Below are 14,903 nucleotides of genomic sequence, written 5' to 3'. Positions count from 1 at the left end.
TGACAGTTCTCCCCGTGTCCCCGTGGGTTCCAGGAGCTCTGGTTTACACCCTCGCAAGCTGTAAAAAAAATATGAATATTAAACAAATTTAACCTGAAAGTTAAATATAAATATAAGGATTCACATGTTTATACAATTTAAGACCGTGTAAATGATTTACTTTAAACAAAAGGCTTAGAATACATTTTCTTGTGCCACAGAATTCAATGGATTCATATCTGAAAGAAAAGAAATAAAGCATTGCCCTCATATAAGAACCCAGCACTGCAGTCAATCATTGTGTTCATGTCACTTTCTTTTATTAACAGTAGCTAAAGTTATCAGGTCAGGGAAGCAGAACAAAAATTACAATATTTTAGCTCTAGAATATATGGAGTAGAGTTGTTATACTATTGCCATACAGTCTTCCCAAATAAATTTTAAAAATGAAAAAAAAAAGTGAGCTTACTGGTGTCATGATACCGAAGTCCAGTTGTTTCCAGGAAGAAAATATATATATTTTGTGTTCCCGTTTATGAACATTGCAGAGTGGCGCGTGCAGGGATAGTGTTTGTCCCTCGCGCATCATTAAAACGCGTCAGCGTTAGCCACGGCTAGCTGGCTAGCTACAGTAACAGTGCACCCTCAACTTAAATACACATTACATTCATTGTCCAAATGTTATACACGCATTGCCTACAGCTGTGCTGTTTCCACACTCGCCCACTCTCGAGTTTTTCCTCCGCGTCTCTGACAGCCGTCGACGATGAATTGGGTCGGGGGCTCGAGGTGAGAGGCGCGCTAATGTTTCGGTTTAGCCGTCGTGCTAACGTTAGCGTTAGCCTGCACATGTCGACGGAGCTGAGCTAGCCAAGGCTAAATGTTGTCGTGGATGTATTTGGCAGGAGCCGGCTGGTGACGAAGGACGATGCTAAAAAGCAGAGGGTGACTCAGCCAAAAACAAAACAAAAAAACACTTTACTGTTCCTTCCACACGCGCAGCCACGCATTAAAGGTTTTGCTCTTTATTTTCCCAGGAGTTCTTTGAAAAGAGAAAAATGCAAAAGAAGCTGAAGAACCTGGGGCTAGCTCTGCCGGCATCCCCCGGGGGAGCCGGCGCTGCGGCCACCGGCAGCGTGGACCTGGTGACCTTGTTCATAGTCAACCAGATCGCTACCAAGAAGGAAAATAAAGGTGAGGAGTAAAAGAAGTAGCAATGTGCAGGCAAACACGCTCAAAGTGAACCGAGAAATCGACAGAATGAGTTGAAAGGGGAAATGTTATCAGTCCTGCCTGGAACTACATCAGCCCCACTGAAAAGAATCTGACAAGTACTGTTTCACATGTGGCCTCTGTGGCTCTCAGAGTATACTCGGTTACAGACACGCCTCCACCTCTGTACATTCATCAACGCCTGTTTTTTAGCAAATGATGGCAGTAAAAAAAAGAAGTGTTCTGTGTTTTTCCAGATCTTCCTAAAGTTGCAGTTCTCGGCAGCGGCAGGAGAGGATCCAACAGACAGAACAACCCCCTGGTTCTCCCGATGAGCCCCTGTTCCCCGTCACAGCTGAGTCTGGTCGAGAGCCAGCCTCAGTACAGGTACAGCCGCAGCACGGTTTGTCAAAAGCAGAATCATTCTTTTTCCCAACTGAATTTTCCTCAATTGCCAGACAGTTTAATAGCAGTTAAATCAAGCTCAGAGAATTATGAATACCTTTTTTTTAACGACAAATCATCTTCCAACATGCTCTGTTTCGACATGTAGTGTTCACGGAATGACAAAGAGCAGGCACGTTATTCCACAAGGGTTCAGGTGTCAACAGGTAAGTTACCTTTAATTTCTTATCCTTGTAAAAATTTGCTGAACGTCAACTACTGTCGGTCTAAAAAAGCAATTCATTTTTCTCTGCCACGAGTTGTCACCGGTGCTGGAGTCACCTTTCTCCGACAACAGCGCGTCCGACTACCCGCCGCCCACATTCGCCCGCCTCAGCCCCTTCTCCTCCATGTCGTCCGCCTCCTCGTGCCAAGGTGGTGCTGTGAAGTATTTTTTGTCCATCAGACAAAGTGCACGAGATACAGTTACAGTTGATGTTAATTTGTGCATTGTTACCTGGCGTGAGAATATTTTACACAAGTTTAGGCCCAACTCCCACTGCTCTCCTCAGGTGTGTTCCCCCTGAAGTTGAGTCGTCGGCAGCTTCCTCCTCGCTGCTCCCCTCCGCCCTGGGTCACCTCCGGGATGAGGCACGTCCAGGTACAACAAAGGGAATTATTATGTTTCTAAGGAATATTTCACATGTAATAATACAACAACATCATCAATGCAATCAGGGGATTGCTGTATTCTTGCCAATAAATCAGTGTGAAAATGAATCCAGTCAAAGATTTGCTCAGAGGGGGATAAAATATATTAGTTGAATCGTGTTACTCTTCCTAAATTACAGTTTTAAAAAAAAAACCTCTTGTCTAACAAACCTCCAATTACATTTACGTCGGTGCTCTTGACTATTTTATTAAAAACTGGCAAATTATTGTTGAAAATTACAAAACAAGAAATGGGATTTGCAACATTTTTATTATCTGGGAAACAAGGGAATGATAACGGGCGAGACTCACATAGTTTAGATGGATAAATACATAGTATTGTAGACTAGTCTTTGGTCCCTATTGCTGGGAGGTGACAGTGTCTTCCCAGATATGATGTAACTCTAAAGTCTATTCTGAATTGTTATTTATTCTTTTGCTAGTTCCAACCTTTCTCCCAGCCCAGAGGGATGACAGACAATCTGCCCTGGTCCTGTGGATCCGACCCAGCGCTCTACCAACAGGAGACGCCCACGGCGGCGCAAGTCCTGTTCGGGAGTCCAGAACCAGAGTGAGTCCACCAATGGTGGTGTACAGGAAATGGTTATCTGCAATCCTTTAATTAACTGGTCAAAGCGCATGTGTTGTGTGTGTGTTATCACAGCGTGTCAGACGTAAGAGTCCGCGACGTCAGCTTCTCCCTTGATCAAACGGAGGACAAGGAGTCGGCGTTGGACTTCACGCTGCACCAGTCGGACGCCGAGCAGCATTTTGAGGAGGACGTCTTCAGGGGCTTCAGTAACGAAGACGACGAAAAAGAAGGTAAACGCCGCCTGGAAGCATTAAATTAAACTTATGTCGTCAGGTTTAACGTTCACAATGTATAATTCCAGCTTTTCATTTTGGGAGTGCAAGGTCCAAGATATACCTCAGAGATGGAACACCAGTCAAATCCTCAGCACCGCAGTAAGTGTTTACACTTAATGTACAAGCAATGAAAATATTATTATTGATAAGCTTCATGGGTTCAGTGTGTTCTCATCTTTATCCATCCAGAACTGTCCCTGACTTACATTGTGTGGGAATGGAGGCAAGTTCTCACATACACAATCATGTTAAAGTAGCCATCTACCGCCACCAAGTGGCAGAGTTTGTAATTGTCATGGTTGACCCTGGTTCTCTGATCATCACGAGCATTTTAACAGTATTCATGTGGACAGTGGCAGTTTCTCATGTCAGTCCTTTTTTCCATTCGCAGCTCTCCAACTGCAGTGACAAAAACTTCTGTAAGTTTACGTTGTGTACTTTATAAGTTGGAGGAAGAAAGATTAAAATTTAAAAGATTGCCCTCTTTTTTTTCTTCTTTTCATCCCTCAGCATATCCTGGACACAACAGTGGCCACGTGGAAAACTGCGGGTATTCACAGAGTTACTCCTGTGCGGGATGTTACCTCAGCTCAGACTCAAACGATGTAAGTGAAGTTGTCTCTGAATTAAAAAAATAAATATATCAGTAGTCAAAGTGATGATTTTGCCAGAGGGATCTGATCCAGTTCAAGTCACAGCAACATGTTGTCTCATTTAAAAAGCTTTCAATTTTAATTCAACTGTGTAAAGTCTCTGTCACCACAGTGCAAGTGTCTGTAGCTGAAATCCACAATAAACGTGTCCCGGACACGTCCAACATAATTCCGTCAGTTTCAGCTCTTCTTCAGATGCCAAACATCAGTCAGCACTCTTCTTTTTAGCAACATCAGACATGAACACTCTTGTGTTTTTCCTTTTTCTATCTGTATTCACAGGAAGAAGAATACTGCCCGCCATGCCTCCAGGCTTCTGCATCTTCACACGCGGAGCAAGCCTGTTGCGCACATGCCTCGAACCAGGGCTCAAAGGGGGAGCCAGAACACGGGCCTCTCACCCCACACATAAAACCCCAAATGAACGTCAAAGTTGATGAGACGGTTACGAATAACGCGGCGGACAAAGCCTCAGGAAGCGGCGGCCGACGGCTACGAAGCGGCACGGCTCAGTCTGCATCTATTCGCCCTCCGGTTCAAACTCTGACCTCAGAGATCTTCGAATGCAGAACACTCTCCGGTGAAACCAGAGACGCCGGGACCCAAACCGTCGCCTGGGAACGGTGCGATGCCTCGACTCAGTGCGGCTTCCTCATCGGGTCCGCAGCCCCCGGGTTCAGCATCGGCCTTCCACCTGTTGGCGTGTCGGTGCAATGTCTCGCCACCGGGAGGCAGACGGACACTGCCGCTGCCTCCGCAGAGCCGAGCACACACACTGCAGCCGCAACAGGCAACGGCGGAGGGAAGCATACGCCCTGGAGCAGGAAGAAACCCGAGGCTGGTTCCCCACCGGGCGGCTGTGGCTTCGTGACCAAATTCTCTGCCAACAACGACGATAGCAAAGTGTCCCCAGAGACACACGGCGGCCGCTTCCCGGAGGCTCTGAGCTCGACCGCTGGCAGAGGTAGAACGTGTTCACGTGCACACTGAGACGCTTCAGGAGGTAATGAATAATGCTGATTTTATGCCAAATCCTGATTTTGTTTCTGAGGTATAGGTGAAGAGGGCAGAGGTGAGAGAGGGCGACGTGAATCAGACACAGGGACCGGAGAGCTCTGAGGGAGAGCGTGAGGGCGGAGGTCACGTCTGCCACCGGAGGGAACAGACCCCCAGAGGATATTTTGCTCCTGGTCAAGCAGAGGAAGAATTAAGGGACGATAATCATCGACCGAAGGAAGCTCGAAGGATGGAGGCAGTGGAAATTTAAAAAAAAAAATATATATATATATATAGTATATGCCTGTTCTGTTCATGTGTTTAACTTCAAATGATCATTTAACTCATTTGTATTAAGCTGTAAAACCATCAAAAATGCAGCATCTGTTCTTTAAATAAACCCCAAAGCCTTTTCTCTGATTCATAACTTTTATTTATTTTTCCCATATACATATTCAAGTGTCAAGATTTCATTAAGATATTCATATTTTTATAGAATATAAACTCTAGCAAAACATTTACAGCTCCAACAATAGTCAAATAAACTATACAGCACTAATTTTTTAATTTTTTTATTTGCATTTTTGTTGTTCCTCGTGAACGGTAGAAACACTCATAGAAAAGACTGGCAGTTGTTTCACCTTGAGCACACATGAAATGTCCCCACTGTGGCAGAAGCAGTGTTTGGGACGCCAACACGTATCTGTGAAAAGCTGCAGCCTGAAAAACACTCACGGTAAATATTTGGTCGATGCACGAGTTCTCGTTAGACAATCGGAGTTGTGGACGGATTCATCTGTAATAATACAAAACTAGTTTTGTTTTTTTAAATGACACCTGATCGCGAACCAAATGAAACTAACGGTGAAAACAAACGCCTTCACGTTGTGACGGGGTTAGTTTTCTTCACTCTGAAAGCCTGTAGAGACGAGTCTCCATTAGTTGAAAGGAAAAAGTTGGAAAACGTAGAAAAATTGGTCCGAGCCAATCACCTTTTTCTGATAACTGATTAAACAGGATCTGCAGGATGTTTCCCATCAGCTTTCTTTTGGACTTGAAGAACCACATACTAGATCATTTGCATGTTTCAGCCTCACAATTACAAATCACCGGTAATTTACATTATTGCAGATCATTTTCAAAAGTATATGATATATAGATTTTTTTTTATTGACCTTTTATAGTTTCTGTGCTGAGGCCTGTCTAATGTCTGTGTGCATGTTTGTCATTGAAAGGAATCGAAATCAGCTTGCAAGACTGGGAATCAAAACATGTACGGCATGCTTTGGAAAACGAGGGAGCCTTCGGCATACGTTTATGCTTTGAAAAGTGATCAGCAGATAAAAAAAACTATGATGATTTGTAAATAACAGGCTGAATATGGTCCTGTGAATGTTTCAGGAAAAATCGATGTTCACATGTTCAAAGTTAGGTGCAAGATGCTATGTTTGCTACTGTTTTACCGTTATCAATTTAGAGGAACATTTCCATTGGTATTCGTGTGTGAATGTGAGACAGCTTCTCAGTTGAGAAGTGTATTGGAAAGTGGTATTAAATCATACCACGGGCTGTCGATCTATCACGAGAAACCCTGTTCATTGAGCATAGTAACAGCGCAGCATGTTCACCGGTCTGGTTTTGCAACACACTGCTGACAGGTTTTTCTCCGATAACACTGAATCACAATGTGTATTTGACTGACAAGGTTTGACCTCACGCACGCTTCTACTTTTTACAAGACAACACTGGCAAATGACACCGAATCCCCCCCAACGTCCGACACGAGGGCCACAGCCGGCGACCGGCACTCTCCGCTATTTGTACATAAGGCTAAGGAGGAAGACGGAAAATCAAAAAAGTGACTGAAATAATAAAAATCAATCGTAAAAAAAATTAATATTCCACCATGGGTGAAAGGCAAATATGTACACGTCAAATAAAAAAATAAGAAAGAAGCCATGTCGACTGATCATAACGTGCCATAATAATCACGTGTCCACTTTTACGAATGTGACAGAAAAATGGCCATGAGGCACCTTCACGACACATAGGCACTAATATGATTATGTCAGAGATAGAATGAAATACTGGGAATCTCCATCATAAAACTAATGCTATTTTTCAAATTTACCACCACAGAGAGAACAGACTGCCCGTCCTTTGCTCGATATATTATCAAATACGCAATATATCAGGCAATGACGAGCAGCTACGGTTGACGACAAGGGGAAGGTTTTTAGCATCATTGTAGATTTTTGCTAAGATCATGACAGTATTATGGTAAAAGCAAATAAAATAAAACTACGCTAAAGCAATTAGATATCTTGTGCAAATGTGTTTGAGGGGGAAAAAAAAACTATCTTAGTTCAATAAATAAATAAATAAGTCACATAAGTTATCGTCCTTTCAGTGCTACTATTCAGTGGTGTTTCCGTCTATGCAACCACTGACAATACGAGTTTTAGCAGAATTTTAAACAACGTACTATGTACATCTCCACAGCGTGTTTGCTTTTTCATAAAAAACTAAACCCAATACGAGACCAAACACAAGCTAAGAGTTGAGTCGCCACGAGGACCTAACATCAATGTGCAATGCTACGAGCTCAAAACAACCATTTAACCGAGACGTGTTTTTAAATACGGAAAGGCCGAGTGGATCTACAGATTTTAACGACGACTCACGACTGCCGCTGTCGCCATGTCAACGGCAAATGTTTTGTGGACGCACTCACTGTACCTGTAGCGCGGCTGTGTCATGTTATGCTTTTCCTTCTGTATGCACAACATCATATATAAATCCGAAATTTATATTTACTCAAAAGAAAAGGAAATATAAGTCATATTTTCTTTAACACTGGGCCGCAGCTCCTTTTGTAACGTACATCGCCATTGGTATTTTGTATTTTCAATGTGCTTCAACAGTTTCCTGCCCACATTTCCATGAACAGGACACTGGTGTGAAAAAAAGGGAATGTTTTCGCCCTTTCCACTTTGTATCGTTGACAATTCAGATCAGAGATTAGGCTGGAAAAACATTCATGTACTCAAACTAAAGTGTTGTCGCTGATTTTGGATTCCTGAATTGACCGATTTTGTAAGTGAGCTCACATTGCCGTGATACGAGCAAAAGGCCTTTTGAACTTTAAAAGAAAGAAGAAACAATTCTAAATATAACAGACCAAACCATTCTGTGTTCCAGTTATCGCCAAAGCTAAGGAGACATCCGGAGGGGGATCACGACGACACCAGAACTCTCTCTCCTAGTCCACGTCAGACGCGTCGTTGTCCGATAGGTGGTAGTTCGAACCTTTCACCCGGATGTACTCGACCTGCCGCCCCTCGTCCGAATCGGAGGCGCCGCAGGAGCAGAGCTGGTTCTCGAACAGCGCCTCGATCTCCTCGAGGCGGCGGCCTTTGGTCTCGGGCAGGCAGCCGTAGGTGAAGACGAAACCCAGCAGGGCCATGCTGGAGTAGAGGAAGAAAGCTCCTGGAGGAGGGAGAGGGAGGGGGGGGACAACGACGTTAGGGAGCCGACTCTTTCTCCGAACAAGTTGGCCTCATTTGTCAGCCAGGAAAAAAGGAAACGGTGACAGGAGACCCATAATATTAGATGTTGACTGCCCACAAACTTCTACCACGCAGAGTTGTGTGTGTGTGTGCCGCAAACATGGAAATGTGTTACCCAATTGACACGTTGTTTTCTGGCTTCCTAGTCAACGTACAGCAAATGCGTGGTAGAGGGAAAAGGCCCCTGTCAAAGCGGCATTACAGCAGGGTTAACAGGCGAAGGGAGCGACAAGGGGCTTAATGAGATTTCCTGGCGATAGCGCAATCTCCTTTTTCTCTCCTTGTCAAAGCACAATGACATTTCAACAGCTACAGACGAGGCTGCGTTAGAATAAATACCGTTACCGTCTCTATGACAACGTCAGCGTGTGGCTTCTTTTGACAGTTATTCATTGTGAGCAAATGATTTTTATAAGCCGGATAAATGGTATCAGGATGCCTCCACACAGTCACCCCTGGATCGATCGCCAGCTCCGCCGAAAGGTCAGTTCCTTCCTGACGGAGGAGAAACCTGCTGTTGGGCCACATCGACTGAGGGGGTATGGAGGAGGGGAAAAGAAAAACACCTGAGGGTATCAAATCAGCTGTTACCTCCTGGTTAGGTTTTGACGTAAGGCGAGGATCGGCTGGGTTCCTGACAGACGCTTTTATTCAAATTTCCTTTGACAAATCGTCTGTTTTTCTCTTCCTTCCACAAAAAAAATCCAGAATAAATAGCTATTTGGTTTTTCTGCAGCCCCCCCAGAAACTGACCGTAGTAGGTGAGGTAATGCGCCAGGTGGAGGAAGGTGACAGACACCAGGATGTTGAAGGTCCAGTTGACTCCGGCCGCGCAGGCGTTGCCCGTGCTCCTCGCCCACAGCGGGTAGATTTCCGAGTTGATGGTCCACGGCATCGGACCCATCCCTGAGTAAAGAAGAGACAAAGAGAGATGAGGCCCCGCGGTGGTTTCGTTTTTGAAGAGGTGGAGACGAGGTTACGATGGAGAAACAGACGGAGCCGCACGGTGACCGGTCTGCGTCTGTCTGGGAGATTTAAAAATCTGCTGGAATTGTCTTTTAAATCATCCCCTTCACACCATTTGCAGGTGCGAGCCGTCGGTGCACTTCAATGTGACGCCCTCTGCCTCAGTCACTGTGGAAATGATCCACGGTGCAAAGCAATAAAATAAAATAAAAAAGTGAAAGGGGCGATCAGCTGCAGTTTCAAGCTGCTTTTTCATGTGATATTATATTGGGTATGTGAGCAACAACCCCTCAATTTAGCGAGGGCCGAAAAACATGATTGAAAACATCTCGGCGTGGCGGCCGAAGGGTAAACTCTGCACGACTGCATCCAGAGCAGTTGATCAACGGACGTCTCTGTTACCTGGAGCGAACGCAGCGAGGTAGAGCACCAGGCCCATCAGGACCAGCCAGGAGTAGGAGGTGGGACAGTAGTTGTAGGCCCAGTAGGTCTGATCTCTCATCAGGCTGGAGTTGGAGCATCTGGAAGGTGGAGGCACATTTATCCAATATGTGTAATTTAAGCGGTTAGATTAATACTCCAGTCCCCTCCCCGCCACAGCTTCCCTGAACACATGCACATACTCAACGCAGGTATCCTGTGACTCACCTGCCCCACGCGGCTCGCTCAGTGGAGGCCTTATCGACGGTGACGCAGGAGGAGGCGAGGAGCGCCGAGCCGTTCTCGCGGTAGCAGAAACCGCAGCCGGGGTCCAGCATGCATGGCTCGCACAGCCTGCGGGCGGGCAAGCGGAGGACGCGGCGCGCGTTAGACACAATTTTTCCCTGAACAGCAATCAATCACAGGCTTCCCTCCCCCTACTGTAAACTGACAAACATATATCTGAAGTACAATATTGAGCGGGCGCTGCACTCCAACTCTGCACTTTTTCACATTTTTGACATTTTGTTATGTATCAGCTTTTCGGTGAAGAAAATGGGAGAAATGGGAGGAACCTGAGCTACATTGGTCATAGCAAAGGGTCTGACAACTTTTGTCAGCATGATAGTTCAGTTTTTCCTTCTTAATGAATGAAAAAAAAAATCTAAAACCCTTTATTTTGCTTTGTCATTATGGTCCAGAACTATTTTAGCGTAAGGCATCACCATAACAACATTGAAGGGGGTGGAGACTTACAATATACAGCATATCACAGAGAGCAGCGTTCCACCTCCTCTAATTGAGACTTGCCTCATTACCCCAAATGAAATGAATGTATAGACTGTTCCCCAGATACAGGAAGTAACAAATGGTGTGCGATTCACCGTCATTATCTCTTCATCCTGACGCGTCCCGCCGCCATGTCGTCGTGAATTAAAAGTGCATCTCGTTCGTGTCGGGCGCGTGATTGTGAGAGCGTTGTGAAATGCAGGCCTACTGTACTGACAAACAAAAAATCTTTACAGGGACAAACTGTCTATCTCGCGGAGCTTCATCTGGGTTTCGTTGTTGTCGCGCCTGATAATGGCACTGCGTGAGATGTGTGCTTGGTTTCGGAGGTCGACTTTTTGCAGCGCGCGGACAGGGCCACCTTGCTCAATTTACACACCGAGGTCGGCCTCACCAAAGTGAAACAATGTATCGCCGAGTAGGAAGGTGAGGAGATGAAACAGCGACTTAATACTAATATCGTTTCACAGGGGTTCAGAGAATGCACAATTGATCATTTAAAGTTAACACATCCAAGAGATTGCGTCATCTTCCACCTATATAGTCGAGCCCCACTCGAGACGGCTAAAGAGCAGAAGACGTCCTTCTGTGTATGGGAAGAGGCGTGCGGTGGCTCGGCCGCTCCTCTGATGCAGCTGTGGTCGGCCAAGGCGGGTGTGTGGGCTCATATGGAGTAAAGTGAACTCAATGAAGCCACTACATCGTGGTAACAGCACTCATCTCTTCAAATTACCTCTGTGCTTGTGTGCGTGTGTGTCAATGTGTGTGTGTGTGTGTGGGTGCCGCACAGCGAGTCCATTAGGCGTTGTTTGTTGTTGTGATGAAAGACCCGTCCCTACACATGAGATCCAGCTCGTGTCTGTGCAAGTGCTGAGCAAATTGGACCACGGAGGCATCTGATCTCCGGACGAGCGCGGAGACACGTGCAGTGTGTGTGTGTGTGTGTGTGTGTGCGTGTGTGTGTGTGCCTTCGCCCTTCGTTGCCAATGGAGACGATAATGTGAATTGGAGCTGATTTAGTCCTGTTTTGGCGAGGATCAAGTCGTATGAAGTCGTATATACATGAATACAGACATGCGTCTGTTTACTTTACGACCTGGCGTTTTATGTAGTTGTTGATATATCAGTCGTAGGTCAGAGATAATATTAGGATAGATGTTTTTTAATACAGGAACTCTGGACTTTTTCCTAATATACAGAGTGTGTTTTAAATACACAGACCCTGCTGTGAACTGATCAGCCTGCATGCGGGTCGTGCATCTGACCTTTCTGACCCCTGAGGACTCTACTGAATATGTAGCATCTGTTTTCAACGCATGTGTGACCTCACAAGGTCAGAAAATGGCCTCCTATAGAGTGCAGTACCCCCTGCAACCAATAACATCAGACTCAGGGATTGCAGCTTGTTTAGATTAAACGATCGTTCGACACCACATGGTATGAATAATATCTTGATGACGTTCTTATGAAGTGGCTTTATTACAATATAAAGAAGTTAGCATTGCCTGGTGGTGTGTTGCAGGGTGTGCATCGCCCCTCTGATGATTTTCATTCCATATAAAACAATGTAAAGTCTTTTTTCACTTTTTTCCTTCTCGCGGTGTGTGTGTGTGTGTGTGCACTCACTGGTACTTAGAGCATGTCGAGTTGGCCATGGCGGGGTCTAATGGGTGAAAGCTGACGGGAGGACTGTGCTGGGCAGATATCAGAAAACCGGTGGCCAACAGACTCAAACTCAAACATGTGCCTGTTGAGGAAAATTTAAAAAAAAAAAAAAAAATGATGTAACATTACAAAAAAACAACATTCAAGAATTTGCAACTCATTTCACACTGCCACGGTCATTTTGGGGGGGACGTACCTGCGTTGCTGCCCAAGATGAGCTTCCTGCGTCCCACCCTCTCCACCAGCCACACCCCCAGCAGGGTGAACAGGAAGTTGGTGAGGGTGGTGAGCCCGGCCAACCAGATCGCCAACCGGTCGTCCCGCACGCCTGACATCTGCAGGATGGTGGCGCTGTAGTACCTGCGGCACACGGGGACAACGTGGAACGACTGAATAGCCGTTGCCGTGACATTAAAACGGCCGCACGTCCACTCTTACGGTGAAAAAAATCATAATTTTCTATGCCAGATAAATAAAACTGGTCACAATAAAGGATTATTCGGATTTGTTTCTCATTTCTGTGGATTCTTCCATCGTTTCAATCAGTTATGAGAACACTGTACACTGTACAATTTTTTTTTTTAGATGGGGGAACATGGACATTAAATCAAACAAAGAAGTCAACAGTTGATTATTTAAAGGAACAAATCAACATTTTGAAAAAATATTTCCTTGTTGACTTACCTGTTTGCTAAAATAATACACAGGACACAAAACGCACATTCTCATAATTAAATATATAGAATAAATAACATATAATCAAGTGCAGTCATTAGTCAAACTGATCACAACCTCTCTTCTTAAGAGCCTACTCATTCATCCACCAATCACAGCCTCCCAATCCCAGCCGCCCATCAGCTAGAATCAGCTATAAATAGTTTCTCACCAGCCACTTTCGACGGCTCTTCCTCTCTCTCTCTCTGTACCCCCCCCCCCCTTCTATCTGCTCTCAGACTGTAAGTATACTCGCAGCCCTGGCACCGTGTCGCTCCACCTATAGGCAGATTACCTCCAATCATCATCGACAAGGCTCTAAATGGGCTGCGGTCAACAATGCAGACGTTGATTATGATCTCATATCACTAAGACAGATGAAGGGAAAAAAACAAAAAAACAAAACATGGACGAGCGTGCAGAGACGATGGCAAAGGCAAAACACATGCACCTGCAAGATGAAATCGCGTGCTCGATTTGGAAGAGGAGGGAACATTTTTTACCCACATTGGCTTGTACATGTGCGCACAAACACGCACGGCAGCAGATACGAATTAAAAAAACCCCCTCGGAGAACGCAAACACAAAAGGAGGTGATACTCGTTGAAAAAAGAAAAAGCCCAACTCAGAAAAAACTCCACAGAGACAGACAAAAAAACCCCCACCAACAACAGTTTGCCTCTGTGCGTCTCAACAGGCAACTCGGAATTAGCATTCTGCTCCAAAAAAACACTTCAAAAGCATTGTTATCTCTCTCTCTCTCTTTCTCTCTCGCTCTTGCTCTCACGCGCGCCCCCCCCCCCCCACACCCAAAAAAAACAAAGACGCTCATTTGGATTTGCACGATAACAATTTTCTATCATCATGGTTTTCTTCAGTCAGACGGAACAAAGAGAGAAGTTCCGGTTTAGAAAGCCTGACCGACGGTATAGGACGAGGAGCCCGTTGCAGAAGGCCCTTGTCACACTTACATATGTACTTATGCGGTATGTCTGCTGACATATATACCAGGCAGCGAATGCATGTGGTGGATGGACACACACACACACACACACACACTGACATAGAGACAAGACCTGCATGTGGACAAACACACAAACAGACATGAAGAAATAAGTCGATTTTGGAGCAACAGCGGGGATAAAAGCACTATTTTCTGTTGTCAGCGATGCAGCCTGCTGTGTTCCATCTCCAGCCCTGCATCTTACTGATTACAGCACGCTCACACACACACACACACACACACACACACACACACACACACACACACACACACACACACACTGTTCTGACTTAAAAGCCACGTTGCACAACAGCCTGCAGAACCAAAGTGATCTTTTCCTGTGTGTTTTTTGTGTGTCAAATGTTAAAAGCATCTCAGAGGCGACGTCTCAGACGCAAAAAGTCCCGCGACAGGAGCTTGTTCCCGTCTGAAGTCTGATGACCGTGATTATCCGTGCATCTGCACCTTTGTGTATATACGACCTAGTCCTCCTGTGTACATTGTAATGCTACAAACAAGTGCAGGCAGGCAACGCGGCAGAGAAGAGGGCGACACCTTGAGGAAAATACAGTGTGCAGTCGCATTTCTGCTCGCGTCTCGGTGCAATTCGGGCCGTTGCCCGGGGAGCCACTCATCGTCCCAGCGTCAAGGGAGACATACTGTAGCTGAGGAGACGAAGCCAAACTTTGGGTACAGGGAGATCAACGCGCGGTGAAGCGGCTTGCAGCCTGCAGCTTGCAGCCTGCAGCTCAACAGTGTCACGGACATTCCTCCCCAGATGAAAGTGCGTCACGTTAATGGGTTCGCTCAGAACACCGTACGGTACGCGGTGTTCTGTGTTTACTTTGGCGTGTCGTTAAGACTCTCCAGATTGTCATCTTGTTCATGTGTGGGAGTTTGTCTTGTTTGCGTTTTTCGCGCGCTGAAAAAGATGCCTCGAACGCGAAGGCGGTTTGCATTTTTAGGGAGCCAGTT

At 45.6% G+C, this 14,903-nt stretch overlaps 2 protein-coding genes across 7 annotated transcripts in view; one reads left to right on the top strand and one right to left on the bottom strand.

Annotated features, from left to right (window-relative positions):
- The first annotated feature begins 556 nt into the window (after nucleotides 1–556).
- On the top strand, nucleotides 557–5,222 carry LOC118285967. Of its 5 annotated transcripts, none has more exons than XM_035610002.2 (15): nucleotides 559–768; nucleotides 885–924; nucleotides 1,017–1,173; nucleotides 1,449–1,578; nucleotides 1,745–1,802; nucleotides 1,896–2,010; nucleotides 2,148–2,236; nucleotides 2,730–2,857; nucleotides 2,951–3,108; nucleotides 3,180–3,252; nucleotides 3,343–3,376; nucleotides 3,545–3,572; nucleotides 3,664–3,758; nucleotides 4,089–4,770; nucleotides 4,858–5,222. In XM_035610002.2, the coding sequence occupies exons 1-15, from the start codon at nucleotides 746–748 to the stop codon at nucleotides 4,923–4,925; spliced, it is 1,878 nt and encodes a 625-aa protein (XP_035465895.1). In that variant the 5' UTR covers nucleotides 559–745; the 3' UTR covers nucleotides 4,926–5,222. The 5 variants fall into 5 exon arrangements, with proteins under 5 accessions (XP_035465912.1, XP_035465918.1, XP_035465895.1 ...); XM_035610010.2 differs by having other exon boundaries at nucleotides 1,896–2,013; nucleotides 4,864–5,222; XM_035609993.2 differs by having other exon boundaries at nucleotides 1,896–2,013.
- Nucleotides 5,223–5,306: 84 nt separating this feature from the next.
- LOC118285957 (proton myo-inositol cotransporter) overlaps nucleotides 5,307–14,903 on the bottom strand; it is a 53,699-nt gene continuing 44,102 nt past the window's right edge. For both annotated transcript variants that reach the window (XM_035609979.2, XM_035609969.2), the window contains 6 exons: nucleotides 12,408–12,571; nucleotides 12,173–12,293; nucleotides 9,986–10,111; nucleotides 9,740–9,858; nucleotides 9,125–9,277; nucleotides 5,307–8,291 (listed from right to left, as the gene is read on the bottom strand). In XM_035609979.2, the coding sequence (XP_035465872.2) occupies nucleotides 8,065–8,291; nucleotides 9,125–9,277; nucleotides 9,740–9,858; nucleotides 9,986–10,111; nucleotides 12,173–12,293; nucleotides 12,408–12,571 (910 nt within the window). In that variant the 3' untranslated portion in view covers nucleotides 5,307–8,064. The remainder of the gene's footprint in view (nucleotides 8,292–9,124; nucleotides 9,278–9,739; nucleotides 9,859–9,985; nucleotides 10,112–12,172; nucleotides 12,294–12,407; nucleotides 12,572–14,903) is intronic.

The sequence above is a fragment of the Scophthalmus maximus genome, chromosome 12 (assembly GCF_022379125.1).
Source record: "Scophthalmus maximus strain ysfricsl-2021 chromosome 12, ASM2237912v1, whole genome shotgun sequence".
Lineage (NCBI taxonomy): Eukaryota > Metazoa > Chordata > Actinopteri > Pleuronectiformes > Scophthalmidae > Scophthalmus > Scophthalmus maximus.
This window is presented reverse-complemented; position numbering and strand designations above follow the sequence as displayed.

Bases quoted from the DNA above. Each gene is read 5' to 3' on its own strand.
- LOC118285967 (XM_035609993.2), top strand. From the start codon at position 746: ATGAATTGGGTCGGGGGCTCGAG. The intron at 2,858-2,950 runs GTGAGTCCACCA...GTGTTATCACAG, and splicing joins TTCGGGAGTCCAGAACCAGA to CGTGTCAGACGTAAGAGTCC. The intron at 4,771-4,857 runs GTAGAACGTGTT...TTTGTTTCTGAG, and splicing joins GAGCTCGACCGCTGGCAGAG to GTATAGGTGAAGAGGGCAGA.